Here is a 27,864-nt window from a genome sequence, read left to right on the forward strand (position 1 = left end):
TTCACTTATACATGCTGTGTGTGCTGTCTAAACAATTAAAAAATAAATAAATAAATAAAAACGTTTTAAAATCAGTTTTACCACACATCTTTCAAATCAGCAATGAAGCAATCGGACGTTTCTCTGTTTGACCACTGGGTGACAATGCTGGATCACTGTTTATTAATTCTCTCCTATTCATAATTCTGATCTGCTCCTCTCGTGTGTCTCTGTACTGTCTGGATATAAGACAATACACACGTCATCACGATAAACGGATCATCCTAGCGGATAATTGTATAGCGATGCATATAACCAGGTTAGATGTGTGTTTAAAACTACACTACCCACAAATATATGTGCTGAGCAGATGCCGCCATGTTATAGGAAATCCGTTTGCACTGTGGATTAGAGTTTAATCCGCAAAAAGGGAGACAGGGCGACTCAGCGGATCAAACAAGAAAGAAGAAAGACAAACCAGCGAGTCACAAAACTTGAGCGTTACGATAAACACGAACCAGAATACGCATTAATTATATACAAGCCACTGTGGGCGCTTGACAAAAACAGGCAACATCTTGTGCAGAGCCTTTTATTGTCGCTTGCCGCTCACTCCGCCACCCCTCCTTCATAGAGATGAAGTCTGAGTCACTTTTGAGGATTCGGTTCTTTTGAACAGTTCGTTTTAAAGAACCAGTTCAACAACTAATTTAGTGGTTCTTTCACGTCATTACGTATTGCGTCACCTGCGTGGCATATAGCATGTTGAGCCATTTGTAGACACATATTGTACGTTTTTTGTTATGAGTTTTAATTAAAAAAAGTTGTTAATGTGTCCAGACTGATTGAAGTGCCTTACGCATTTCAAGTTATTAGATTAGGAACAGTTCAAATGTTATTAGTACATTATTTAAATCAACGCACTCATCAGTTCTTGGCTCAAACAGACGGTTCTTGGTTCAGTGAGTCGGTTGACTCGAGAACCGATTCAGTCCTTTTCGTCAACGAACCGTTCAGACAGGAATTACAAACAGGTTCAAACGATTCCCTAAAAAAAGATCCGACTCAAGCGAACGATTCGTTCACGAGTCGGACATCGCTACTCCCTCAGAGAAATTGACAGCAGCTGGGTCGCCTGTGTGAGCAAACCCGAAGGACAGACACGGCAGAAAATAAAACTCTGCCGTTACAGTGGGCTCCCCCTTCCCCTTTCCCCCACCGTTTGAGCGTATATATCACCGCACCGACCCCGACGAGCGCTCTTTCTCCGTTTCCCCGCTCTTACAGCGGAGCGGTCAGGACTTTTTTTCCTCGCGAACTGAAACGTCAGTAGCTTAGCCGAGCTAGCGGGCTAACGCGACTAGCTGGGTCCAGCTACAAGGAGGAATTACAATTGTTCCACCGAGAGACACTGAAGGATGTCGGGGAAGGAGCAGAATAAACAATCCACCACCGAACGGCCAGTCAAAGGTTCGTTTTCTGTGTGAAACTACGTTTTTATTCAGTTCGCCTGGTTGTGTGTTAGCTAACCCGCGCTGGTAGCTGATGGGTGACATTCAGTTTATGTGTAATATAAATATAAGCAAGTCAGGACGTGTGTTGTGTTGACTAAGTTTTGGCTAACTTAAAAAAATCTAATGAAACACATGTTGATGGTTAATTTGACAGGCTGGCTCAGGCTGCATGGGATGAATTGGCATGAATTAAATGAGATCAATGAAGTTTTAAGCTCTGCGTTAGTGTGCAAACATTACGTAGACGCAAAGCTGTCATTAGTGAATTAGACCATTATAGGGATATTAGTGGGAATGCATGATATTCAAAGTGGTCTAAATATGCAAAACCCCTGGGATTCATGAAACTAAAACTGCCAAAGGTGTGTCAAGTACGAAAAATAAACATTTGATTTTGCATTGCAGGTGTTTTTCTGTATTTCTGTAGGAGCATGTATTACTATAGGATTATACATATAATCTTAAAATGAGAGGCTGAGAATATTTGTTTTATGTAAATGCTTAACGGGTATAGTTAATATGCATAATAGACAATTCTATAGTTGTTTTTAATTTTATATTTAATATTTTAAAATAGAAAATGTATGCATTTGTTTGTTTTTTGTTTGTTTTATTAATTTAATTGATTAAGTTTTATAAGTTTTCGAAAGTGTGGTTTTATTATGGTGTTTTTTTTAAATCCCATAGGTTTACATTCATCATCATTGCACAACAATTAATTCACTGTAGTACATTTGCTTTCATCCTTTTTGTTCCTCCTCCACTGAGGTTTAGGCAACATCAGTGAGAACTGTGTCACTTCAGCTTTACTCTTTTGTCTGAGGTAGAACTAAACTAATTGAAGTTATCCTTGTGATCCCAATTAACCTCGTACTTCTAATCCTACTTTAGACACACAAAAAAGGATTGACCCTTGGTTAGGTGATGCATTTGTTGCATTTAAGCATCAACTCCTTATCAAGGCCTCGTGGGAGTTTTTTATCTCAAAGAGGTGAGACGCAGTAGAGTACTACAGCTTCTTGGATCATTAGGTCTGTGGCTTCATGGGTATAGAGGCACCCAGGGAACTTTGACTTGTTTTTGAATAAAACTAGTGTGTCCGCTGACATGGTGTGCTCTTTCCTCTCCGTCCCTTATGTGCTGCTGACAGCTCGCTATGTTTCGGCTGATCGGGCTCAATTAGACAGTCTCTGTAATGAGCTGATAGCACTGGGCTCTTTAGTAGTCTAGTTCTGCATCCGTAATGACTTGTATCTCCATTCCCAAGTCAGACCATTCAGCTATCTAAATCGCTACAGACAAAAAACCCCTCCTCATTAAAAAGAGCTGACTCTCTTTCTGTCTAGAATCCCTGTTCTTCCTTTTTTGCAGGAACAGGAGCATTTCAGCTCCAAATTGGTTCCAGGTTTCACTGAATGCCTCCTTTCAGTTTAAGCACTCCAACACCTGGATTTTACGCCACACGTATGCGTAATCGCAGGCTGTCTGAAAAATGTTTTTGTGGGATTTGTTTTGTAAGCCACGATAGACAGACATCTGCATTGAGAGAGGTTTGAACTGGAGAATTATAGTCAGTTATATATGCAGTTTTTTTTATGTAGCGCTTGACACAATAGAGATTGTTCAAAGCAGCTTCACAGTATTAAACAAGGAAGAAACAGAGTCAGTGATGCCAACTTCATCACATATGGGGCAATTAAACAGAGAATCAGGACAGCGGAGAGGGAATATTGTATGATTCAAGTGTTAATTGTAGATTGTTAGCACCTTGAAAGCGCTACTACCCAGTGACCAATCAGTGTCGTGCGCCAGCATTCTTCTACCACGTCTGCGATAATTCTGTCTTAGCATATTTTCTGGCCGATGAGAGATGAATTCAGTCGACTCGAGTGTTAAAAAATGAAAAAAGCTTGTTGAGAGCATGGCGGCCTGTCATTTCGTCCATTGTGTTTGGAAGGTAAAATGACTAAAGCTTGTTTAAAAGGACTGTAAGCTCTGTGAGAATGAACTCCTGCATGATTGAAGTGCTGAGTGGGAGTTGAGGTTCTCGCCAAGGCCACGTCTTGATGAGTCCTCCCACAGTTAAAGCACGGAGCGTGGGGAATCAAGGATCGCAGCGGCACTTTTCTACTCCGCACTCATCAGCCGAGCCGTGCTTGGAACAGTGCAACGGAGGCGGAGGAAAGATGAGGTTAAGTGCCTTTAAAAGCTTTGATTATTTGCTAGACATTTCCACGCAACTCTTTTCTCACTTTCCCCTGCTGAGAACGGCGGACAGTATGGTGGTTGTTGTGTTGTGCATTTAAACATGGGTCAACAGTCAGTTGAAAGCTTGAAAGGTTAGCATGAAAGAGCAGTTCAAGCTGGGTTGCTGTCTGTGGCATTTATTTTTTTTTTTGGAGGGGGCAACATCAACACCCTGCCCACCCTGAAATCATATCATCATCTAATGCACGTCATCTGGAAATGAGCGAGTTATGTAGCTGATTGTATAAAGTTTTGGACCCTTGTCAGGCTAATTGTGAATTTGATGTTTTGAAGTTTTGGCTTATTTACAGATAGAAACTAGAGCTGTCAGAGTCAGCGTCACCCTGCTTGTGTAATTATTCTGTCCTCATGCATGATTAACGGACCTCAGGCTCCGTCTCTTACCCTTTCACCACGGCTTTTCTCTCTAGGATCGCTCGTACCACCCAAGATAGCTCTTGTCATCTTTGCTGAGAACCTCAAAGTCCATATGTCTTCTTACCTAGTGTGTTCTCTAATATCAGCCCCCTGCTGCCCCCCCCCCACCCCCCAAAAAAAAAAAACAGTTAGTGTGATAAAACCACAGATCAGGCTGAACACAGGAAGTTACGCCTTTTCTAGCTTCCTTATTAATATACATGCGGTCTGGTCCAGAAGTCTCTTAAAGGGATAGTCTGCCCAGAAAATCTGTCATTTATTGCAGAAAAAAAAAAAATATATATTTTTAAAAATATTTCCACTGTTTTGTCCATACAATACAAGTCAGTGGGGTCCATACCAACCACATCAGACCCCATTGAATGGTCAAGCAAACTTGGAGACATTTTTCAAAATGTTCCTTTGTGTTTCACAGTAGGAAGGGTTTAGAATCATATGCAGGTTGTCCTTGTAAGATTACAAAAACCAACATATGTATATTTGAAGGCATTTAGATCTTTAATGGTTGGACAACTATGCAGTGAACAAGTGCAAAAGCACTGGGTATCTCTTTATTCTTGAAAACAGACCTCCTTTTAACTGGGGCTTCATTGGGTTGGGTTTTGACATCATCAAGGGCCACAAGTGTAGTACAGTTGCCTCACTGCTGGGTAAATACATATTTTTGTTATTTTGATATAGGGTTGGGCGATGTCTACAAAACAGTGACTGTAGTGAAACATCGCAATGGATGATGACATTGGGGGCGGGGAGTTAGGGAGGCTGTCCGAAGAGGGAATCCGTATTCAGAAAGACACAGAAAACAAATAATGATTGCTAATGGTTGCCTGCTACATTACAATACATAAAATTTCACTTACTACATGAACAGAGAAAGGACAGATGACTGAGGACGATGGCTGATGATTTGCAGATCCTCAGCACCACTGACAAACATTTAATCTTGTAAAATGTTTGGTAAGTACTACCGCTCCATAGTATAAACAGAGTTTGTCCAATTGCGAATCTCGAAAGTGAAAGTGAAATTAAAAAGCAATCTTGCATTCAAAAGCAGTTTCAGTGCCAGGCATAATAGCGGCTCCCTGATTCCCACAATTTATATACAATATAATCACCCAATGATATAACTGCGAGAGAAAGTATTGAAAATGTATTTTCCTCCCATCTTGTATTTATTCACTTTAGGGGTTCTGTAGTAGGCCTACACATCATTTTCTTTCTGAACACGGTATTGGGTGGAGGGCGGGGCGGGGTGGAGGGGTGGTGTTTGTGGGATCACGATGCTGACTCAACGTCGACATGTCTATCATCCATCGGCGATGGACAATGGCATCGTCTATCTGCCCAACCCTACTTTGATAGTAAAATCCCCCTCCTGCCCTGAAGGCTTCATTTTCACATGCAAATTCGTCACACTGAGCGATTACACATTCTTGCTGCCATTGCCACAGAAGGTGAACTCCACCCTCCAGCCAGATAATAGCCCTGTTACAGCTTTAGTTAAAACAGGCAAATGAGCAGGTGTTCTTCCTTTATTCTGACAGGCATCAAAGATTCGTCATTTTTCTCTTCCTCATACTGGCATGCAAAAAGAACAACACCCTCTGATGGTTTCTGCCTGAACAGAATCCAAAATCATCAAAAATCGGATGGTTTTGTAAACCCAAACCGATTCTTTGCTCCTAATTCCACCATTGGAGTCCCTGGAAGGTTCCTAGTCATCTGAGCTCGAAGCTTTATTGTGGTCTATCATGCCTGTGGTCCCAGCGCTGTAAGCCATGGCCATCGGCCAGACCCACATTCTTCTGGAGAGCGAGCTTTGCCAACCTGGCCTGTGACCCTGGCGGAGAGGATTCCGTTGCCAACAACTGGCCTTCTACCCCACCCTGACTTCAGGACGTAACTTCCCAACTCCTCTTAGACTGGTTTAAATGTAGTGGAATTCCTGCAACTGAAAATAGCTTGAGGCTCAGGGGGTTGCAGAGCGGTTCTAGCAGGCATTTGTTTGCATGCTGCCCGCCTCAGCGCTCACCCATGCACATGGTGTCTGAATGTAAAATCCCAGCCCCCAGGCTGTTGAGGGTTTATTTAAGCTGTCTTCTCCATGACAGTAAGGGCTTCGTGTCTTCTTAACAAGACCTGTGCGTGTTGGTTGGGGGAAGGGACGGGACCAGCTGTGGCCATGTGTGTTCTGATAACCCACATAGCTTTGTGGGAGAGTCCCAAATCCTGACCAATAACGTTAACCGTTATTACCATGCATATGTTTCACTTTTTGCTTTTGACAGTCAACTTGGCACAGCATTTTTTAGGCAACCTTGTAACTCTGAACTGTATGTTTTCAGTCGTGAATTGAGTAATAATGTGTCGTCTTGCAACCATGAGGTTTCACACATCAATTTAATTTGCCTGTATTCAGGCAAAGACGTTAAAGTTAACCGGCTGATGTCATTCGTCAGTTCATTCACGCCCTCACATGTCAAGAAAAGTTCATGAAATTATACAATCTTGAAAACATTAATGTCACAGTGTACTGAGGTAGCATTGTTTTTAAGGTTTGGGGTGTTCAAAATCTGTAATGCTTAATATTAAAGATCAGCACACTAAAATAAACAATTAAACAGAAGATACTTGTCATATCGACCTATAAAAGAATGGGCTAAAAAGAGACTTGGGAGTGGGCTCTATTTAGTAAGTGTTTAGCAACTGTTCAGATCACCGTAGCAACTGTAAAACATCCTAGCATTATTGCAGAGAGTTTTGCACAGGCAAGCACTAGGAATGTTCAAAACTGCATATTTTTTTCCAACAGCTAGTCTTAAAATCTTGAATGATTAGGCTGGTTTTAGGTTCTGAAATGTCAAAATCTAGTTTGACAGACAAGCTTTGAGTTACTTGTGATGGAAGCCTGCGAGTGGCATGTTAAGAAACTCTTGGGCTGAGATATTTTTATTTGGAGTAACACCGTAACAAATTTTTCTGCTTTTGGTTCTGCACATTTGTCACACACCATCTGGCTTTGAAATTGTAGAGAAGCTGAGCCTCCTTAACTTGGAGACACCTCGGTCAACAGATGCTGTGATAGACTCTGAGACTTCACCACACTGTTATCGACTGCACGGTCGTGACTGTGAACATGCTGCTTTAAATTTAGACATTTGTTGCGATGCTCTATCGGGTAATTCCAAATCAATATGGGATCTGAATTGCTCTGGCACAAAGCTGTAATCCATTTTGTACAGTCAAAATGGCTAAAACGTGTACAATGTCTTCTTGTATGTACAATATTATCTCTCTGAAGTATGAAATGTTTGCCAGCAGGGTTTCCCTGTGACTAACAAGACAAAAAAAAGTGAGTCTTTCTTTCTCTTTCCCGCAGCAGTGCCGTACCCTCCCACGACACGGCTCACCATGAAAGAGCTGTACGAGGACGGCAAGCCCAAGGTGGAGCTTTTGAAGAGCCACCTGGTGAAAGAGGGCCGCCTGGAGGAAGACGCGGCCCTACGCATCATCAACGATGGCGCCAACATCCTCCGTCATGAGAAATGCATGCTGGAAGTGGAGGCCCCCATCACAGGTAGGGTGTTGCACACTTGATGACTCACTGTGTGGCAACGCTACAAACCTGTCATGATTCACAACCAGCATATATATCCAGGATGTGGTTCTCACAGGATCTTCGTTACACCTAATGTCGTACAATCACAGAAAAACATGATGCCCACTGGCGATGGTACTCTCCCACAAGCTTTCTCATAAACTAGAGCTTGTTTACAGCGATATGGTTCCCCTCAAGGTTCTGCGGTTACTTGATCGGGCATCTCTGATATCATACTTAATCTTTAGGTTTAGTTTTGACCCAGACTTAATCCTCAAGCCAGCAAGAAAAGCATGATTATTTTCATACGGAGCTAGTCTTCCACAGCAACCCTTAATGTGGTTGCTCTGTAAAGGTCAGAGAAACAGTTGCATCCTAGACTCTCTTTCTCTCTCTCTCTCTTACACACCCCCACACTTTAATTCCCCAGCGGAGGCCACAGGAAACCCCCAGCACTCGCCATACACTTGAGCAAACACACAAACAGGTGTGTGGATATAAATGGGCACGTCTATCCATATCTTCCCCCACCCCCAACCCCCTTTTGCACTCTCTCATGTCTTTCGTAACACGCACTAAGTGCATGATAATTGGCTTGCAAGAGAAAACCGAAGAAATTGTGGCATGAATAATTGAGATGGTGTTTCTGCCTAAAACATTTTACCTTGTGGAGGTTTAAGCAGAAATAGGGTTGGTTTGGCCACATCCTGTTTTTGGCGACCACTATTGATGCGTTTCACTCAGCCGTTTTGAGTGGGCCTAGTATTAGTGCACTAACGTTTAGTGGTTTTAATATTTGTGCACCTTCAGTTGCTCAAATCTTAAAGGGATAGTCCACCCAAAAATGAAAATTCTTTCATTAATTACGTATGGTCATGCCATTCCAAACCTGTAAGACCTTTGTTCACCTTCAGAACACAAATTAAGATATTTTTGATGAAATCTGAGTTTTCTGACACTGCATAGACAGGGATTGACAACGTTCAAGGCCCAGAAAGGTAGTAAAGATATTGTTAATGTGACGACATTTGTTCAACCATAATTTTAAGAAGCTACGAGAATACTTGTACGCAAATTATCTTAATTTGTGTTCCAAAGATGAACAAAGGTCTTACAGGTTATAACACGAGGGTGCATAATTAATGACTTTGAATTAATTAATTTTCATTTTTGGGTGAACTATCCCTTTAAGATTTCTTCTCCAATCTTGAGCTCATAAAGACATGTCCTTGACCTCCTTGCGTGTACTCAATGTCTGATATTTCTTCATTTCTTTCTGCAATGTTCTCCAATGTTTTTGTTTTGGCCACATCCTTTCAATGATGTCACCGTTTCTGTTGTTTCAACTTCAAGTGTTTGTCTTAACGTGTGTTGTCTCTGTCTTCAGTGTGCGGAGATGTCCATGGGCAGTTCTTTGACCTGATGAAGCTCTTTGAGGTGGGGGGTTCCCCGCACAATACACGCTATCTATTTTTGGGAGACTATGTGGATCGAGGCTATTTCAGTATTGAGGTGAGTGTAAATGTAATGTTCGCAAGTTCTGTAAAATAGGGTTAAGTGCTAAACATCTGTGTTTCTGTGTTGTAATGCCTAAATAAGCATAATTAAAGAATGCTACAAGTTCAATACATACTAAGCTCTCAGTACGCATTACATATTAAGATCAGCAGTATCAGTGGCATGCTGTCGATTACCATAGAAAATGATCTCAGCTTGCTCCTCAGTTCACAGAAAAAGCATGGACAGTAATGCTCTTACAATAGAAGTCTATGCAAAACAGGGAAAAACATTAAAATACGCACATTTTATTGAACGGACAGCATAAATAATTTATATTCTAGTTGCAAACTTATCAGTAATATGACTGGTTTAATTGATCACACAACAACCTCAAATGCATACCAAGTTTAACTACCCAAATATTTATTTATTTATCCAAAATATAAAGCCAAAAAAAATTGTTTCTTTAAAAAAACTAATGGTGCTTCACAAGCTTGCTACAAAAGTTGTCAATAGAGGCAATTTTGTTTTTAATCCAGAACATTCTTTTTTCTTTTTTAAAGGCTAGTTTTGTTTTAAATCTGTTTATAGTCTCTATACAAAGTCTTTTAAATCTTCAAGGCCTTCTTCAACACATCTTTGCCGAATAAACACATCTTGCTCATTGTAGACACTTGATACGTTCACATTTAATATAACTTGGCCCTCAGAGAATGCCATGTGGCAGTGCAATTCAAACAGCCTCTGTTGTAACAGCATGCATTGTGATGATGCAATCAGCATGTCACCTCTGCCTGTAACACTGTATCATCATTGTAAAGCAGCCACAATGATGAAGCAGGAGGCATTAAAGGATTATTGATCCCGCCATCCCACAGACAAGAGAACGCGCTTCTCCACATCGAAGTTACTTGTAAATCATTACAGAAATCTTCTGGTTCGGTTTATCAGCCGGTGTCTTTTATATCATTGGCCTTGATGTCTGATGTCACTCTGAATGAGCCAGCAAGCGCAAGTCCTCAAAAAGCTTCCACCTCTGCACCACGCTTTGGTTGCAAAGTTCAGGGACGGGAGAAATGTCATGGTTAAAAGAAGTGGCGTAAGAGAGCGGACACACTGCTGCTCAATACCATCAAACACAGCTGAGGGTCCAGGGCCACCGGCCACCTGAGACGCATAGAAAGAGAGCATGTGTGTTTCACAACAAAGGACACACTGAGTTCCTTCTCCCTCCCTGGACATCACAGACCAAAAGCACTGAACTTCAGTCATCTGCCACACCACCTGCTAATGCCCTCTGACTGGGACGCTGCAGTCATCAAACGCTTTCGTAGGTTACACCACCAGACTTTGCCCCACCCTGACACCCAGAGCTGTGTGGAGAGCGCTTCGTTTTCAGTGTTTCTTTCAGAGTAGGGCTTGATGAAACCAACAACTGCTGGGCCTCTTTAAAGATAACTGCAACCTAAACACAGAGTATCCATCCTCAGAGGATGGAGAAAGAATTGTGTATTCTGCAGATTAACACAAATCCTGTTCACTGTTACGGAGCGGTGTTCTGTGGATAATCTAACCATGTGTGAACTGTAAAGCCTTGCAGGTGTTTAATGGGATAGTGGAGATGAGCTAATGGAGCACGCAGAGTGACTGGCAGGTTAAGGTTTAAAGCAAACATTTATAACTTTAGGCAGGTTAGCTGTTCAGCAGTTTCAGAGCTTTGGGTTAAGAGATGATATCAGAAGTAGATTGAAATAAAAGATTGAAATCATAGTTTTGCTTAACTCAGCAAAGTGTTCTCTGTCTGCTCAGATGTGTTTGTGGTTCAGCATGTCTGGATTGTACATCAGCTTCAGTTTTTTAAGTTCTTATCTGCCACTGGTAGACTCTAGCTTGCTGCTTCAGGAAAACTTACTGTATACAGTAACTAAAGAAGGTACAATACTGCCCACAAGTTTGGGGTTGGTAAGATTTTTTTTGTTTGTTTGAGAGAAGTCACTTATGCTCACCAAGACTGCATTTATTTCACCAAAAATACAGTTAACCAAAAATATTATAAAATGTAGTTTATTCCTGTGATGCAAAGCAGAATTTTCAGCATCATTACTACAGTCTCAAGTGTCACATGATCCTTCAGAGTCGTTCTAATATTTTGGTTTCTTATGATCAATGTTGAAAACAGCTGTGCTGCTCAATATTTATGTGGAAACCATGATTCTTTGAATAGAAAGTTCGAAAGAACAGCATTTATTTGAAATAGAAATCTGTTGTAACATTGTGAATATCTTTACTCTCACTTTTGAACAATTAAATGCATTATTGCATAAATGTACTTATTTATTTAAAAAATCATAAACTCTGCTGTCTATGTGTCTGTTTTTTATTACTCTTACTTTGCATCCACTCCAGTTTTGTGTAAAAATGTCTAAATTCTTTTAAAAAATATTTATTAATATGATTGTTTGAACTGTAAGGACAAGTCAGCCCCAATTCAGCAGTGTGCTCTTTTATACCGCCACAGTGGCAAATGAAGTCAGTCATTCAAGTATTCTATGCATAAAGAAAAATTGCATACCGTATATCCTAGTGTGTTGTACAATGATTTTCATTTTTCGGTGATCTATTCCTTTAATAAAACATCAGGAGTAATGGAGGTATAATCCTCTTAAACACTGAACCTGCTGTGTCGTGGCCTTCCAGCATATTAGTTTGAGCTGAATCAGAACGCTAATGATTGTGTTCAGCAGTATTGTGTTTATTTAGGCTTGACTGAACATATTTTTGCATTTCTACTTGGATATTAGTTACTTTAACACATGGCCCATACTGATACTTAGCACTGGGTAAATGCAACTATCTTATAATGTGAAATGCTTATGTTACAATTCAGTATACTGCCATTCATCATGTTTTCATGGATGTATCAAGATTAAAATGTCACCAAATGTAAAAGACAGAGCTAGTCTGCAGGATGTCTATTTTAGTGCTTCGAAAATGACTCTGACCACACTGAGAAAAATTGGTTTAAAAGTTTCAGTGACCTGGATTTTCATTATTTGAGCTCTAGGAAATGATATGCATACACACACAAAAAACTGAAGTATCAGCGCGATTGTTCGAAACAGAATAGGGATATATGATAGCATTGCTATTGTTTGTGGTGTTTTTGTGACACGCTTTTTCTGTTTGCATCTGCAGTGTGTGCTCTATCTGTGGGCCCTGAAGATCAACCACCCGACCACCCTCTTCCTTCTCAGAGGCAACCACGAGTGTCGGCATCTCACGGAGTACTTCACCTTTAAACAAGAATGTAAGCTCAGCTCTTTAGAAACTCAGAGCGTGTGTGTGTAAACGTTATCAAGAGAATGAAATGAGATTTTGCCACATCCTATCATTCAAGTCTGTCATGGCAATTTTTTCCCCATTACCATCGTGGCATCCCGAGATAGATGGTGTCATGGGAGTATTGGATGATGGGCCACAGGCACAGAGCTCAATCACATCCCTCAGCGCTCGTCAAGGCTCTTCACTCCCCACTTAGATTTACATCAGCCCAGTCATGACAAACGCTGACAGCTAACTGAAACCCGCACATCGAACGGCTGCCTGCTTTCCACCAGCAGCTGATGATCAGCAGACCCACACAGAGGCTGTGCAAAATTGTAACACCCTTCATTCAGCAAGTTATATAAATCCCTCATCGACATAGGTGTTTCTAAAATATTTTGGCTAATGTAGTTTTCTCAGCCCTCGTTTTTACAGTGACACATTTTACGATGATTAAAGTGTGTGGGTTATTATTACTTTTATTATTTAATCATTGAAAAACTGTTATTTCGGACAGTTTAATTTAAACCTTAGCGATTTATGTCATAACCAATGCAATACAAATAATAACTAATTTCTACTGACTTTTTTTAGTCTTCAATTTGCACAATGTTTGGAGGAAAACATTGAGCTAGATTTAGATTTTTTTTAAATAAATACATTAAAAATCCTTGAATGTTAAAATTCAAAATTGGGCAGGATGTAAAATTTTTAGAAAAGATATCAATATTTCTTACACACACACACACACACACATACATGTAAGTTTTTTACATGTAGATTTTGTGTGTAATTAAAATAGTTTAAGTCTTTGGCTCTTTTAATTGTGATGATTTTGGCTCACATTCAACAAAAACCCACCAATTCACTATCTCAGCAAATTAGAATATAGTGACATGCCAGTCAGCTAATCAACTCAAAACACCTGCAAAGGTTTCCTGAACCTTCAAAATGGTTTCTCAGTTTGGTTCACTAGGCTACACAATCATGAGGAAGACTCCTGATCTGACAGTTGTCCAGAAGACAATCATTGACACCCTTCACAAGGAGGGTAAGCCACAAACATTCATTGCCAAAGAAGCTGACTGTTCACAGAGTGCTGTATCCACCCAGTGGTGAAAAAAAGTCCTCTTTTCAGATGAGAGCAAGTTTTGTATTTCATTTGGAAACCAAGGTCCTAGAGTCTGGAGGAAGGGTGGAGAAGCTCATAGCCAAAGTTGCTTGAAGTCCAGTGTTAAGTTTCCACAGTCTGTGATGATTTGGGGTTCAATGTCATCTGCTGGTGTTGGTCCACTGTGTTTTTTGAAAACAAAAGTAACTGCACCCGTTTACCAAGAAATGTTGGAGCACTTCATGCTTCCTTCTGCTGACCAGCTTTTTGAAGATGCTGATTTCATTTTCCAGCAGGATTTGGAACCTGCCCACACTGCCAAAAGCACCAAAAGTTGGTTAAATGTTCATGGTGTTGGTGTGCTTGACTGGCCAGCAAACTCACCAGACCTGAACCCCATAGATTCTTTTCTATTGTCAAGAGGAAAATGAGAAACAAGAGACCAAAAAATGCAGATGAGGCCACTGTCAAAGAAACCTGGTCTTCCATACCACCTCAGCAGTGCCACAAACTGATCACCTCCATGCCATGTCGAATTGAGGCAGTAATTAAAGCAAAAGGAGCCCCTACCAAGTATTGAGTACATGTACACTAAATGAACATACTTTCCAGAAGGCCAACAAAAAATGTGTGTGTGTGTGTGTGTGTATATATATTCGTTAAAACGTCTGATTCACTCAGGAATGAAGTTAAGGGCTCTCTCTATGAATGGGCTACTGAATCATTGGTTCACATGATTCGTTCAAAATGCGGATTCATTCAGAAACTAAACACCGCTGTGTTGCTCGGAGATGCACAACAGTTCTGCTGTGGCTTTAGGTAATATTTTTATTGGCAAAATTAAACAAAAACACAATATTGTGTTTAAAATATAACACAATATTAACTTCTTATTTACTGAACTGTTGTATAAAATCACATTTGCACTTATTCTTTGTGACAAAAACAGTACCCGCGTGAAATTACTCTTGCTGCTGGTGTGATATCGCTTATCATATAATATAAACTATCAGATACTTACCTGGCAGGGGAGACACCATGATCAAGAAGGTTGTTCACCCAGGGCGAGGCTCGTCCATTGCACTCCGGCCGTGCTGACCCCTGCGAATTCCCCAAATGTGGGAATCTCGACTGCATAATTTATGGTAGTGGGGGACTGCGTTTGCGCTGTCCCCTGAAAAAAATTAGGGGCAGCTGTGGCCTAATGGTTAGAGAGTTGGACTTGTAACCCGAAGGTCGCAGGTTCGAGTCTCTGTGCTGGCAGGAGTTGTAGGTGGGAGGGAGTGAATGAACAGTGCTCTCTTCCACCCTCAATATCCATGGCTGAAGTGCCCTTGAGCAAGGCACTGAACCCCCAGTTGCTCCTCGGGCGCTGGATATATAGCTGCCCACTGCTCCGGGTGTGTGTTCACGGTGTGTTCACTTCTCACTGCTGTGTGTGTGCACTTGGATGGGTTAAATGCAGAGTATGGGTTACCATACTTGGCAAATGTCACGACTTTCACTTTTCACTTTTCACTTTCATAAACATGGGACAAACTCATACAGGGGTACTTTTTACCACAGTATGTTGAAATTTTAGGGCATAACTGCATTTATAGAGTTGTTGCTCTACATCATATTTGTATGTACTATTATGTATGTATGTATGTGTGTGTGTGTGTGTGTGTGTGTGTGTGTGTGTGTGTGTATGTATGTATGTATGTATGTATGTCCCTGTTTTTTAAATTTAGATGGTACGAGTCTGTGTATAACTAAGTAGAATCTTTATCATTTTGAATTAATATATATTTATTTTAGTTTGTGCAATACATTAAAGAAAATAAGGTTTGGCTTTTTAATCTAATTAATCAAATACAGTTTGATCAATTTTCAAACTAATCATTAGTTGCAGACCTGATAGCTAACAAAACCTTGACCTTCGATTCATGTCAACAAAACAAACGGAACTCTGAGTTCCAATGGATCTTTGGTTCTCCACCAAAAACTCTCCAATGAAAACTCCCTAATTTAGCCAATCAGGAACCACCCAGTGGTCAATGGCATTCCTGTAGAATCTTGGCTGTTAATGTGTTCATTCAGCCTAGTTCGAGGCTGGCTGTTTCTCCGTCCAGCTAATCAAAGGGCCTTTGATGATGTGCTACTTCACCACTTGCTGGCTCACTGCAGTGTTGTTCTTTGCTCATCACAAGGCAGCCTGTTTCTCATCTGTCAGCGCTGCTGTTTACAACATGCAGCACGGCTGGCCCGTTCTAAAATGTCAGGATTTGACGGCGGTATGCGGCTCTTGTTCCACGTGTAACCTGTCTCTGGCCTCAGCCTCCTTTAATCAGCCTCCCGCCACGCTGTTTTCCTCAGTTCATCCCAATTAGCACACGGGTCTGCTGCAACATCACCTAACAAGGCATGCAACATCCTCCTCCTCCTCCTCCTCCATCTATTCCTCCAGCCTTGGAAAGTTGGCAAGCCCCGGTCTGCCCTCACCCACCCAGCATCACTGTGATATGTCAAATGGACGGTGTGACAGCCTTGGCTTGAAAAGCTCATTCACTCCGCTTGCGCCTGTTTGGAGATACATGGGTGTTTTTATTGTGGTTCTCTCATCGCAGGCAAGATTAAGTACTCGGAGCGCGTGTATGATGCCTGCATGGATGCCTTTGACTGCCTTCCCCTGGCCGCTCTGCTCAACCAGCAGTTCCTGTGTGTTCACGGAGGCCTGTCCCCCGAGATCACCTGCCTCGATGACATCCGGAAAGTAAGAAAGATGTGGGGCTGTTGTATTGTGTGTGCCATACTCATGGTAGGACAGTATTGGAAGGTGCTGAATTTGTTATGAAGGTGATGCTTGTTTCACTGTTGTGTTGGTTCTTTTAAGGGGATGAATTTAGACATGCAGCTTCTCAGAGGGAGTTGTACCACTAAAGCACAGCAAGATGTCAACATGCTGAAACCCTCTCTGAGAAGTTACATCTTTAAACTGATCTCCTTCTAAAGCACTGCAGCTAAGAATATTCAAGCTAAAAAAAGATAGATTTAAAATCTCTATAAACTCACTTCTACATCACCATTCGAAATGATCAACTAGCAACCATCCTGAGCCATTCCTATTCATTATTATTATTATTATTATTATTATTATTAATAATAATCATAATCATAATCATAATTTATTATTTTTATTTAATAAATATGTAAACACTTACATTTATTATAACAATTAATGATTTATAAATATGATGAGCTACATAGTAATAATAAAAATAACGGTAACAGTAAGACACTTTTTAATATTCTTATTTTTAATGCCTTTAAAATGGTTACTTATTACATAATTACAGCAAAATAGATGTTCAGGATGGTTGCCTTGTTTTGAGCCAACCAATTTATTTTCTTATTATTATTATTATATGTAATAAATATTGAAACGCATCAGTTGATGATAATAATAAATAATAATGATACGCTTCAATTTTTTCAATTATAATAAAATGGATGCATTATTTTTACTAATATAGTTATTATTATTTAAAATGTAATATTTTTCATAATCATGTTAAATTAATTAGGTTTAAAACAAGACAGCAAAGCTGACTTTTCTCTAAATTTGTTTTAATTATATGATAATAGTAGTAGTAGTAATAATAATAATAATAATAATAATAATATACTATGCTCTTAATTTTGAAACACTCTGCGCAAACAGACTTGAAGAAGGGATTAAGCCATATCGTGCTTTCAGTTTTAGTTCGTTTGACATACTTTGTCAAAGCACAGTGGCCAAAACCACAACTTTAAAGACCTTTTACATTAGAATAATAAGTTTAAATATATTTTAATAACTACACTTTTAGCCTGGAAGACCTATTGTTTCATATCATCATGTGACCATGATCATATCGAGGCAGTTTTGCTATCGCGATACCACGATATTGTTACATCTCTAGTATAAACACATATTTAGTTAAAACACTTTTTGGTCTATTTGTTTTCAGTCCATAAAATGCTTATATTTAGTTATTTAGATGATGGTTTGCTCAGTGCTTTTAATAATTACTTAACGTCATTAAAAATCTGTCACTGAATTGTACATTTTAAGCAAATGCGAACGGATTGAATATGTTTTGTTGCGGTGATGCTGCTGAACAGAAATGCTGGGTTTTTGAGTTCTGATCGCTTGTTTTGCACTGTTGTGCTGCAGTTAGACAGGTTTAAAGAGCCTCCAGCTTTCGGGCCGATGTGCGACCTGCTGTGGTCTGATCCTGGCGAGGAATACGGCAGCGAAAAGAGCTCAGAGCACTTTTGCCACAACAGTGTGAGAGGATGTTCCTATTTCTACAGGTACTCCAGCTGACAGTATGCCCACATGCACATTTGTTTGATAGCTGCCTACACACTGCCCGTTCACAGTCGCACCTCTCAATGTTAGTCACGCCGTTCTGACTGCTGGAATCGCTAATTACACCTCTTTCTCTGTCTCTAACAGTTACCCTGCAGTATGTGACTTTCTGATGAATAATAACTTGTTGTCAGTTATAAGAGCACATGAAGCCCAAGACGCAGGGTGAGTACACTGCACACCACACTCATAAACCAACTGAATGCAAACAGCTCTTACTGACAATGTCACTGACCCCCTTAGGTATCGAATGTACAGAAAAAGTCAGACGACAGGCTTCCCCTCTTTAATCACAATCTTCTCTGCACCAAACTACTTAGATGTGTATAACAATAAAGGTAAGAGCTCTTAAGACAGTTCTGAGCCAGTGCCATTGTGCTGAGCTGTTAAATTTTTGCCCTTATACAATAAATTCATGCAGTCCAGATATACATAGCTCATTTTTTTACAATTTAAAATCTCTCAGGATTTCTGACTCCTCTTTTTTTATTCTTTTAACCCTCAAGCTGCTGTGTTGAAATACGAGAACAACGTCATGAACATCCGGCAGTTTAATTGCTCTCCTCACCCGTACTGGCTGCCCAACTTCATGGACGTGTTCACATGGTCACTGCCCTTCGTCGGTGAGAAAGGTAAAGAGCTAATGGGAACGGCGTAATCTTTTTTTTTTACATTGATTTTGACATCAAAAATGCATTTGCAAAATGATGGGATGTGGTTTTAGAAATTATTTTTACTGTGCATCACTTCTGATGGTTTATTGATCCTCAAGGAAACATTCAGACAAATTGTCTGGATGGAGTAACCAAATGCATATCTGTACTAGTGTTCAATGCTCAATTTTCATATTGTCCCATCGTCAGCCTGTGAGATCGCCGATACACAATATTACCGTGCTAATTTATTAAATTATTCATTTACTTAGTTACTCTGCCTGAAAGTGAACCAACTCCAGCATAAGGCTAAAAGCAGCCTAATGTTTTTAACATGACTCCATTTGTATTTAACATGATAACAAATTAATAGAAACATCGTAAGTTACTAATTATAATGCTTACCATTTCCTCAGTTATTCAAAAAGCAGCTACTGAAGACAAGCAAAGAACATTACATTACCAAAGAACATCATCACAAGCTCGGCCTAGCGCGAGTTTATGCACTTTAAAAACACTCCTGTTATAATCGATGAATCTACACTGTATGATGAATAAATCTCTTATACTTGCATCACACGAACATCTGCACTGTTGTTTAAGATGAGAGAATTTGCGAGTCAGTGCGCGATGCCTCATCTCAACGCCTCTGATTGGCCATTGCATTCATAAGCTCAGCATTATCGTGTATGATTGGTTATAACGCGCAATATTATAAAAACGCATAAAGTAATATAATGCAACAAATAAGCCCTATTATAATATAGATGGTATTAGTAGCCTAATAATATTAATAATCATCTTGCTATCATCAAAGGCATCAGCCACATGTGTTATCTCTGACTATCGTTGTTACACGATACAGTCGTCTATTGGCACAACCGTAATCTGTACATAATGCTCATATGTTGAAAACTATGAAGCATGTGGTTTAAATAGTTTTAAAGCCTAAGCGTTTAATTAATAGTAGAAGTATGGTGTTTAAAAAGCGTATGTTAAAGTTGGTCTTCTCTCATTTGCTCTCAGTAACAGAGATGCTGGTCAACGTGTTAAGCATCTGCTCAGATGATGAGCTCATGTCAGAGGGAGACGACACGTGTGAAGGTAAGGACTTGAAAACTTCTTGAGCTTGCTCTCGTGGATGGGTCTGTGTTTGGCGCTTCTGTTGCATTGTAGCTTTTTGTAAACCCCAAATAAATTCATTTGAGCCCCACTGTGGTCTTATAGAGGTTGAGGATATAAGCAAAAATGTACACTACCGTTCAATATTTCGGGGTTGGTAAGAAGTCTCTTGTTTACCAAGGCTGTGTTTATGTTGAAAAAAAAAACTAAAATCTGTAATATTGCGAAATATCATTACAGTTAATCTATTTGAAACATTCTAATGATAAAAGGAAATTTCACATCAGCAGCATTTATTTGTCATTTTTGACAGCACTGTTACTGTCACTATTAATCAAATTTCTGAGGAAGTATTCATTTTTTTAAATATGAAGAATTTTTTTTTGTTTTTTGATTGACAAAAATAAATTGTATACTGTTTACCAACTTGAAACAATTTTTTTTTCCCAATCACACTTTATTTTGAGGTTCAAAATCTTGCCATTTACAAACCATTAATTATGAATTTTGCCTCAAACTCCTAATTTGCTGCTTATTGATAGTCAGTAAAGTAGTTAAGTTTAGGTAAATGTAGGATTAGGGATGTAGAATATGATCATGCAGAATATGTGCTTTATAAGTACTAATAAACAGCCAGTACGTTAATAGACATGCTAATAAGCTACTAGTTAATAGTGAGAATTGGTCCCTATGCCAAAATGTTACCAGTTTTTTATTTCCCATTCAGGAACTTCAATAATAAACATTTACTTCAATTAAAATGTAAAAAGTGTGCTCTGTTAACCTCATCACTTAAATGTCTCCTTTCTTTGATTTCTTTTGTCTTCTCAACATGGATTTCAGCTCTGTTAAATATCCCAGCATGCCCCTTTTCTCATCAAATAATAGTTCTCTGATTAGTGTGTAATAGTCCTCAGCGCATAACCCATATTTTTCTATTTAGGACACTATATTCTTGTGTGCAAGTTGCTTTAAATACGAACTCAGCATTAATTGTGTGATTTAAATGGGTTTCCTGCTCTGTTATGAAGATATAAAACTGCAGAGAAAGGAAGTACATAAACGGTGCTTGTTTTATACTTCATGAATGCCTTCAAAGCATGCTCTTTTTGCAGATCAGTGAATCAAATATATTGCTAACCTTCTACCCAGACATGCATTGCCCTTGGCGGCTTACCTAAGCTGAGACAACCTGTGTCTTGATTCAGTCACTTCAGTAATTTAAAATGAATTACTGCTCTTAACACAAGAGCTGTGAAGTACAGTGATGCCCCTTCTGCTGTAATGAAACCAGATGAACCCGTTCTGAACACCCCCCCACCCCACATCGGAGGAGCTGTCATGAAGGAATACAGTGTCCCATTTACTGTTCTTGATGCCCATTTGATTTGTCCTTCTTTTTTTTGAATGGTGCATAATTTTAACTTGGCCTGACACACTTCCTCTGTGTGTCTGTGAGCCTTTGAGTTTTGAAATGGGGTTTATTTCTTTCTTATGGGAGTTCAGGATGTAATGGCTCGTTAGATCTGCAGTACGTTTGACTCTTACCATCAGATAAGACTAGTGTGCAGATAATGATGTTGATTAAAGTAGTTCATAAAATTGACAAGGTTTCAAGTTGACAGATATGCAGCAGAAGTATTTGCATAAATAAAACTAGACCCTAACATTCCCTCACTCTGTTTTTCTTTTGCTCTGTCCCTCCCAATTTGTGCATGTTTGTGGCAGGTGGCACCCCGGCAGTCCGCAAGGAGGTGATCCGAAATAAGATTCGTGCCATTGGCAAGATGGCCAGAGTTTTCTCTGTTCTTAGGTGAATATACACACTTAAGTACAAATCCCTCATGGCCAAGGATTTTACACACACACACACACACACACACACACACACACACACACACACTCTGTTCTGCACATCAGAGATGTGGCCCTATTCTTTAAAAGCATAAGCAACAGTATTTGATGCAAGTAGTATCAGAGAGAAGTTTATAAAATATGAATATTACATATCAGGTAGATCTATCTGTCTTGTCTCATATATGTATTATTTTTATAATGTGTAAATATAATACATATTGTACATATGTATGTATATTATTTATTTATTTTAAAACTTTAAGGTCAATAAGTCTCCTTAAAATATCAGATAATTTTACTTTTTTTATGATGAGATACGATTAGTTCAGGTCATAATTTCACATGGTGCGACTCCCCCAAAAATCTCAGAATTTACAAATGCAATTATTATTGATATTTGTTACCTATATATATTAAAAGAATTTCCATGGACAAATTTCTTTGTCATAATTTTATTTGACATAAATGCAGAAAGTCAACTTAAAAAATGATGCTTTCATGAAAATATTTATCAGGACACTTTATTTGAAGCCAAACCGTAGCTGATTTTGTATCCCTTATAACCGTGTGTGTGGGTGTGTTTTTCAGAGAGGAGAACGAGAGTGTGTTGCAGTTAAAGGGCTTGACCCCCACTGGGACGTTGCCTGTGGGTGTGCTGTCAGGAGGCAGACAGACCCTACAGAGCGGTAAGTCTTGCTCCCGGCATCATTGAGCTGTCTCTGCGGTAGTGTGGAGGCCGATACCTGCTCTCCACGACCCCCTGCTACTGTTACACTCTTTTTTTTCTCAGTCTTTACCTCCCTCTCTCTCTCTCTCTCTCTCCTCTCTTCTCTCTCTCTCTCTCTCTCTCTCTCTCTCTCTCTTTCTCCCCCCCCCCCTCTCTGTTTCTGTCACCGCCTTGCCCGGCAGCTCTGCCTCTCTCACAGTGCAGCACACCCATCATCGACTTGATCAAAAGTGATATTGTTTAAAGAGGGGGGAGATTTTACAAGGGTTTGGTCATGAAGGGGATTTCAGTCAACCCACTTCAGATTGCCTGTCCCGACAGGGACCTGAAAAACTTCCAAGCGCTGCTGAGATAGTAGTGAGTGCCAAGGAGCTGCTGCCGGGTGATGCTTTCACAGTGAGAGGGGCTCCTGTGAGCTTATGACTATGACGCAATATGACCCAATTTAGCCAGCGCAGTGTGCCATGCTTCCTCTCCCTGCCTTCACTGTAAAAACTCTTCAGCCTGCTGGCCTTCTACTAACAACCACATTAACATGGTCAGGTTTGTTTTTGATGAAAGTAGGTGCTCTGAAATTTGGTATGATAAGGATTGTTTCATAATATACAATAACATACTGCACATACTAGGGGTTGGGGATCTGAACAAACCTCTAACCCTAAAGGTGCAGTCATATTAGTGAAATTGCAGCAAAAAAGGCCCATGTTCTTTTGTCAAAAGGGTAGTCACTTTTAAACCATGCAGCTTTCTGTTGGTGAGCATTGGGCAAAATCTGCTTGGAACTTTTTTTTTTTTTTGCTCTCACATGAAACTTCTGATCTTGTGGACTCCTATTCACAAAATTTCTCCAAGCAACAGTAAATGTGAATTGCACCTGCACCTTAACTGTAAAACATTATTTGTGTTGAAAGATATCTCATAAATTATATTATTTTTCAGCGTGGACAGTTAGTTAACCCAAAAATGAAAATTATGATTCTTTCTGACCCTGCATAGACAGCAACTCAACTGACCCATTCAAGGCCCAGAAAGGTAGTAAGGACATCGTTAAAATAGTCCATGTGACATCAGTGGTTCAACCATTAATTTTATGAAGCTACGAGAATGTTTTTTGGGAGCAAAGAAAACAAAAATAACTTTATTCAACAATTTCTTCTCTTCTATGTCAGTGTTCGAGATGCGTTTACGAGAGTATCACGACACACGTGTGTGGATCTGCTGACGCAGGAGTCGGCGTTCTGACGTAGAACTTCCATCTCTCTTAGTTAATTGTCTGTATATTCTAGTTCAGATAAGTAAGGCTAGGCAAAAAATTGCAAGTCATCCTCTTTGTCGAAATCTTCAGACATCTTTGCGAAGACTGTTTAATGTACAATGTGCATCTTCTTCTGCTTGTAAACGAGGTGCAGCATTGTGATGCTCTAGTGAATGCGCATCAAAGACTGACACAGAAGAGAAGAAATTTAAATTTGAAATTTAAGGTTTTTACGGTATGATTTTTTTTTTCTTGAGCCAGGGCAAAGTCAACCAGAATGTCCTAGCAACTGCATAGCAATGTGCAAAATTTATGGGCACGTGGGATCAGGAAATGCAGCAAGCAGGGCAATAACTCTTGCTAAATGTGTCTGAGTATTATACTCCTAGGCAACTCCTAGACCACTGTTCTGACAAAACCAGTTTTTTTTTTGTTTGGTTTTTTTTTTTTTTTGAGTAGCAAATCTGCATATCAGAATGATTTCTGAAGGATCATATGACCCTGAAGACTGGAGTAATAAATAAATTGCATTTTAAGATAAATTAAAATATAAAACAGTTACTTTAGGTTGTAATATTTCACAATATTACTGTTTACTGCCTTGAACTAAAGAGACTTTAAAATTTATTAATGAAAAATGCACTTCCAAGGGAGTTTTAATACCTGGAGATCTATGGCATTAAGATTTTTTGGAAAGACCAGCTGTTAAGGTCATATGTCAAGGCACAGTGAACTACAAGGCGGTCTTGTGACTGTAATGTGTTGGTGGTTCACTGGGGGAGGAGATGTAAATAAAAGGACTCCTCAGTAGCTGAAAATAGAAAAAAAAAAAACGACATCGCTCAAAGCTGTCTTGCCTCTCATCTTCCTGTGAAGACCACAAATAAACTGTCATCACGCATACACAGTACTTTTCGTGGAGTTTTTTACTGCGAAAGCCTTTCCTTGTTTGGCTATTGTTTACCTTCAGCTTTAAAAATAGAATAGGTCCATGTCAAGAGTAGTTCAGAAGGCGCTGCATCTCAGATTCAAAAGCACGGCTTCTCAAAAACAAACCTGAGCAGAATAAAACGAGTCTTGAAATCTGTTTATGTTCTGGATGTATCAACTAAACTAACCTCTCAGGTTTCTTCCTGTGTGGCATGTGAAGCATTCGGGCTGTTGTTGGGAGGGGAAGATGAATGAATGGGAAACGGGGAGGGGGTTTGAATGGACTTGTTGATTGCATTGATAACTTGACTCACTTTCTTTCCCCGTTCGTTTTGGGCATGGCACTACTACTCATGCTTACACAGCCACCGTAGAAGCAGAGGAAGCACGAGGTATGCAAGACATCTGTGAAAACTTCTCAGTGTTGTCTGTCTGTTACCCTCCCCCTTGGATTAACTGTCTGTCCTTCGTGTGCATTTTGTCCCTTTGTAGTCACCGATGTGTTTTAGTATTTATTTGCGTGCATGTAGTTCACGTGCTTGTTAAAGCTAGCAGTTTTGTTTGATTTGCTTGTTGAGATGTTTGTTTGTTTGTTCAGTTTGCATTGAAAGTGAAGTGTGAGATTTCTGCGCCACTAAACAGATAAAAATTCGACATGCAACCACATTCGCAAAACATTTTGCATAACGTGAATTGTGTTAAGAAAGTAAATAATTTTTTTTAAATGATAGTTGACCAAAATATGTGATTTTCTGTGACTCTTATTGTGTGTGTGTGTTTTGTGTGGAGTATAAAGTGTTTTTGGTTTTTTTTTGAAAAAATATATCTAAATTTTATTTTCAAAAATCATGTTTTTTAATTATGTTTTTATTGTTTTATTGTATTAGTTGTATTTTTTAGTTACTTTTTAACCAAATCAAAATAACCCAACTGCAATTTGATTGAGATTAATTGGAAGGCACATTGAAAAAACATGATTTTTGAAAACTGTTTTTGGAAAGTAACTCTTTTGGACTCTACTGACTTGCATTTTATGGACAAAAATAGTTATTTAAAATAACTTTTGTGTTCCACATGAGAAAGTCAGTTGTACAGGTTTGAAATGACTCGAGGGTGAGTAAATGATGACATTTAATTTTTTGGGGTAAACTATACCTAGTAACGCTTGATAAACTGGTAGATTTGGCTTTTGAAAGTGGACGGATTCAGAAAGTCTCGCAATCGTGAACACTTCAGGCACAGCTGTTTAAAGCGGGGAAGCCAGAGGCTGGGGTGTGAGCAGACCACAGCATGAGACTGAATCTTTCTTTTTATCAGTTTCACTTCCTGACCAAAAAGCACACAAATAAACTCAGATCTAGGCCTGTTTTGCCTTTAATGTCAGGTTGACGTGGCTACATCATCATTTCTGGTTAATGTTATCTAAACTAGCCAAGCTTTACTGTAGTTCTCTTTTTCTTATCGCAGCTGGTTGATTGGCTGACTGGTATATTTAGCTGTATTTCATCAAGCTTTTTTGGGTGCTCTTTGGGGAAGAACAGCCCTCTGTAGTCATGCTACTTTTAGTGACTGAAAATGTTCTATCTAATAAGTTAATGTTGGGATGTGGGTCTGCTTGATTTGGGGGAGAGGGAGTTAATTGCTTTTTTTATTTTTTAAGCTCTAACTTTTCTGTGCTTTTTTGTGATTTAGATATCAATATGACTATATGATAGAAATGAAGGATACCAATAACACCCAAAACAAAACCAATCATTGCTGTGTCACTCCAAAAGCATTAGCGTTAACTAACGTCCTGCTTTCATACTTCCAGCCATCCGGCTTCAACCCTCAACACAAGATCCAAAGCTTCGAGGAAGCCCGCGGACTGGACCGGATAAACGAGCGAATGCCTCCGCGCAAGGACAGCATGCAGCCAGACGGCACTGCCAACTCCATCAACGCAGCCAATTCCCCCGACAAGAACGGCACCAACGCACAGGCGTAGTAACCCAGCAGCTACCTAGCGCTCTCCCTCATCCTTTCCTTTGTCTCTCATATTTTTTTTTTCTCCGTCTCTCCCTCTGTTTTCCTCTCATTCTCTCTCTTTTTGGTAGAGGTGATGCCCCCTACATGCAAAACTCTCCAGGACCATTTCGGGGAGAATCGCACAATACCATGAAGAGGGCGTAATGAGAAACAAACCATGATTCTTATTTATTTATTGATATAGATGATAAGAAATTTAAGATCTGTAATGGTGGGAAAATTGAGATGAATGATTACGTACAGGATGAATATTACATGTGTATATAAAATACAGAATATATATATAGACATAGCATTGGGGTGGTGTAAGGTCATCTTAGATTCAGTAGTTTAAAAAAAAAAATCAATTTTGTAAATTTACGTTTATAAATTAGGTTCATTAGGACTTTTTTTTGTTTTTTTGTTTTTTTTAACAACCAAGACTTGCTTAGCAGAATTTCTTTATTGTCATTTGTGCGCTTGGCAAAATAATTCTTGGCCCAACATAATTATATAGAATGCTTATTTGTGAATAATACCCAAAGCGAGTATGATAATTGTTGATGCAAAACAAAAAAGAAGTTTTGGTATTGAAACAATATGTGGAAAAATACCTTTACAATGCCAATTATAGCTAAGATGAGTGCATTAATAACAAGTGTTGGCACGTTTATATGTACATGTAGATTTTCAAGTGTTCCCTCAACCAAATGTGATGTTTACTTTATTTGATTTGTTTTTGTTTCCTGTTCATGAATCAAACTACACCAATTTGTAATCAAAAAGGCGGGAAAAGCAAAAACCATCCCAGAAGCTTCTCAAGATGGTTGGAGGAGTGATTGTGTCTGCATGTTTTTGTTTACTTTATACCCTCTATTTTGTAGTCACTTGTGCTTTTATATGCCTCTGCCGTACTTTTGCGCACTTTGACACCTTTCAACGTTTCGCTAATATCACATTAGTTAAAGGCATGATTGAACTGCCATGATTTTATGCAGATTTTTAGCTTTAGCAGTTGAATGAATCCTATGATGTGTGCGTTAAATGTGATTGGATGAGGTGGACGTTAAACATCTCAGAAAATTAGCATACATGCCTTACATCCTGCATCTCATCTCGGCTAACGTAAAGTAGTTAAACATTTTTTTTTTTCTTTCTTTTTTTAAAAAAAAAACAGTTGTAGCCCACCAGTTTAACATTTTAAAC

General features: G+C 39.4%; 1 protein-coding gene and 1 non-coding gene across 4 annotated transcripts; both read left to right on the plus strand.

The window, feature by feature from the left end:
• Window positions 1-1,015: 1,015 nt before the first annotated feature.
• On the plus strand, window positions 1,016-27,818 carry LOC109047610 (serine/threonine-protein phosphatase 2B catalytic subunit gamma isoform-like). Of its 3 annotated transcripts, none has more exons than XM_042732376.1 (14): window positions 1,016-1,449; window positions 7,558-7,755; window positions 9,164-9,288; window positions 12,472-12,583; window positions 16,321-16,466; window positions 17,910-18,049; window positions 18,195-18,272; window positions 18,351-18,445; window positions 18,614-18,739; window positions 19,787-19,864; window positions 21,611-21,695; window positions 22,328-22,425; window positions 25,017-25,072; window positions 26,465-26,638. In XM_042732376.1, the coding sequence occupies exons 1-14, from the start codon at window positions 1,398-1,400 to the stop codon at window positions 26,636-26,638; spliced, it is 1,563 nt and encodes a 520-aa protein (XP_042588310.1). In that variant the 5' UTR covers window positions 1,016-1,397. The 3 variants fall into 3 exon arrangements, with proteins under 3 accessions (XP_042588310.1, XP_042588309.1, XP_042588308.1); XM_042732375.1 differs by having other exon boundaries at window positions 1,017-1,449; window positions 7,561-7,755; window positions 25,017-25,043; window positions 26,465-27,818; XM_042732374.1 differs by having other exon boundaries at window positions 1,025-1,449; window positions 25,017-25,043; window positions 26,465-27,818.
• On the plus strand, window positions 14,725-14,888 carry LOC122138777. The gene has a single exon (XR_006155798.1). It is a non-coding gene; the product is annotated as a U1 spliceosomal RNA (small nuclear RNA).
• Window positions 27,819-27,864: the final 46 nt, after the last annotated feature.

This window comes from Cyprinus carpio, chromosome B10 (assembly GCF_018340385.1).
Source record: "Cyprinus carpio isolate SPL01 chromosome B10, ASM1834038v1, whole genome shotgun sequence".
Classification (NCBI taxonomy): domain Eukaryota; kingdom Metazoa; phylum Chordata; class Actinopteri; order Cypriniformes; family Cyprinidae; genus Cyprinus; species Cyprinus carpio.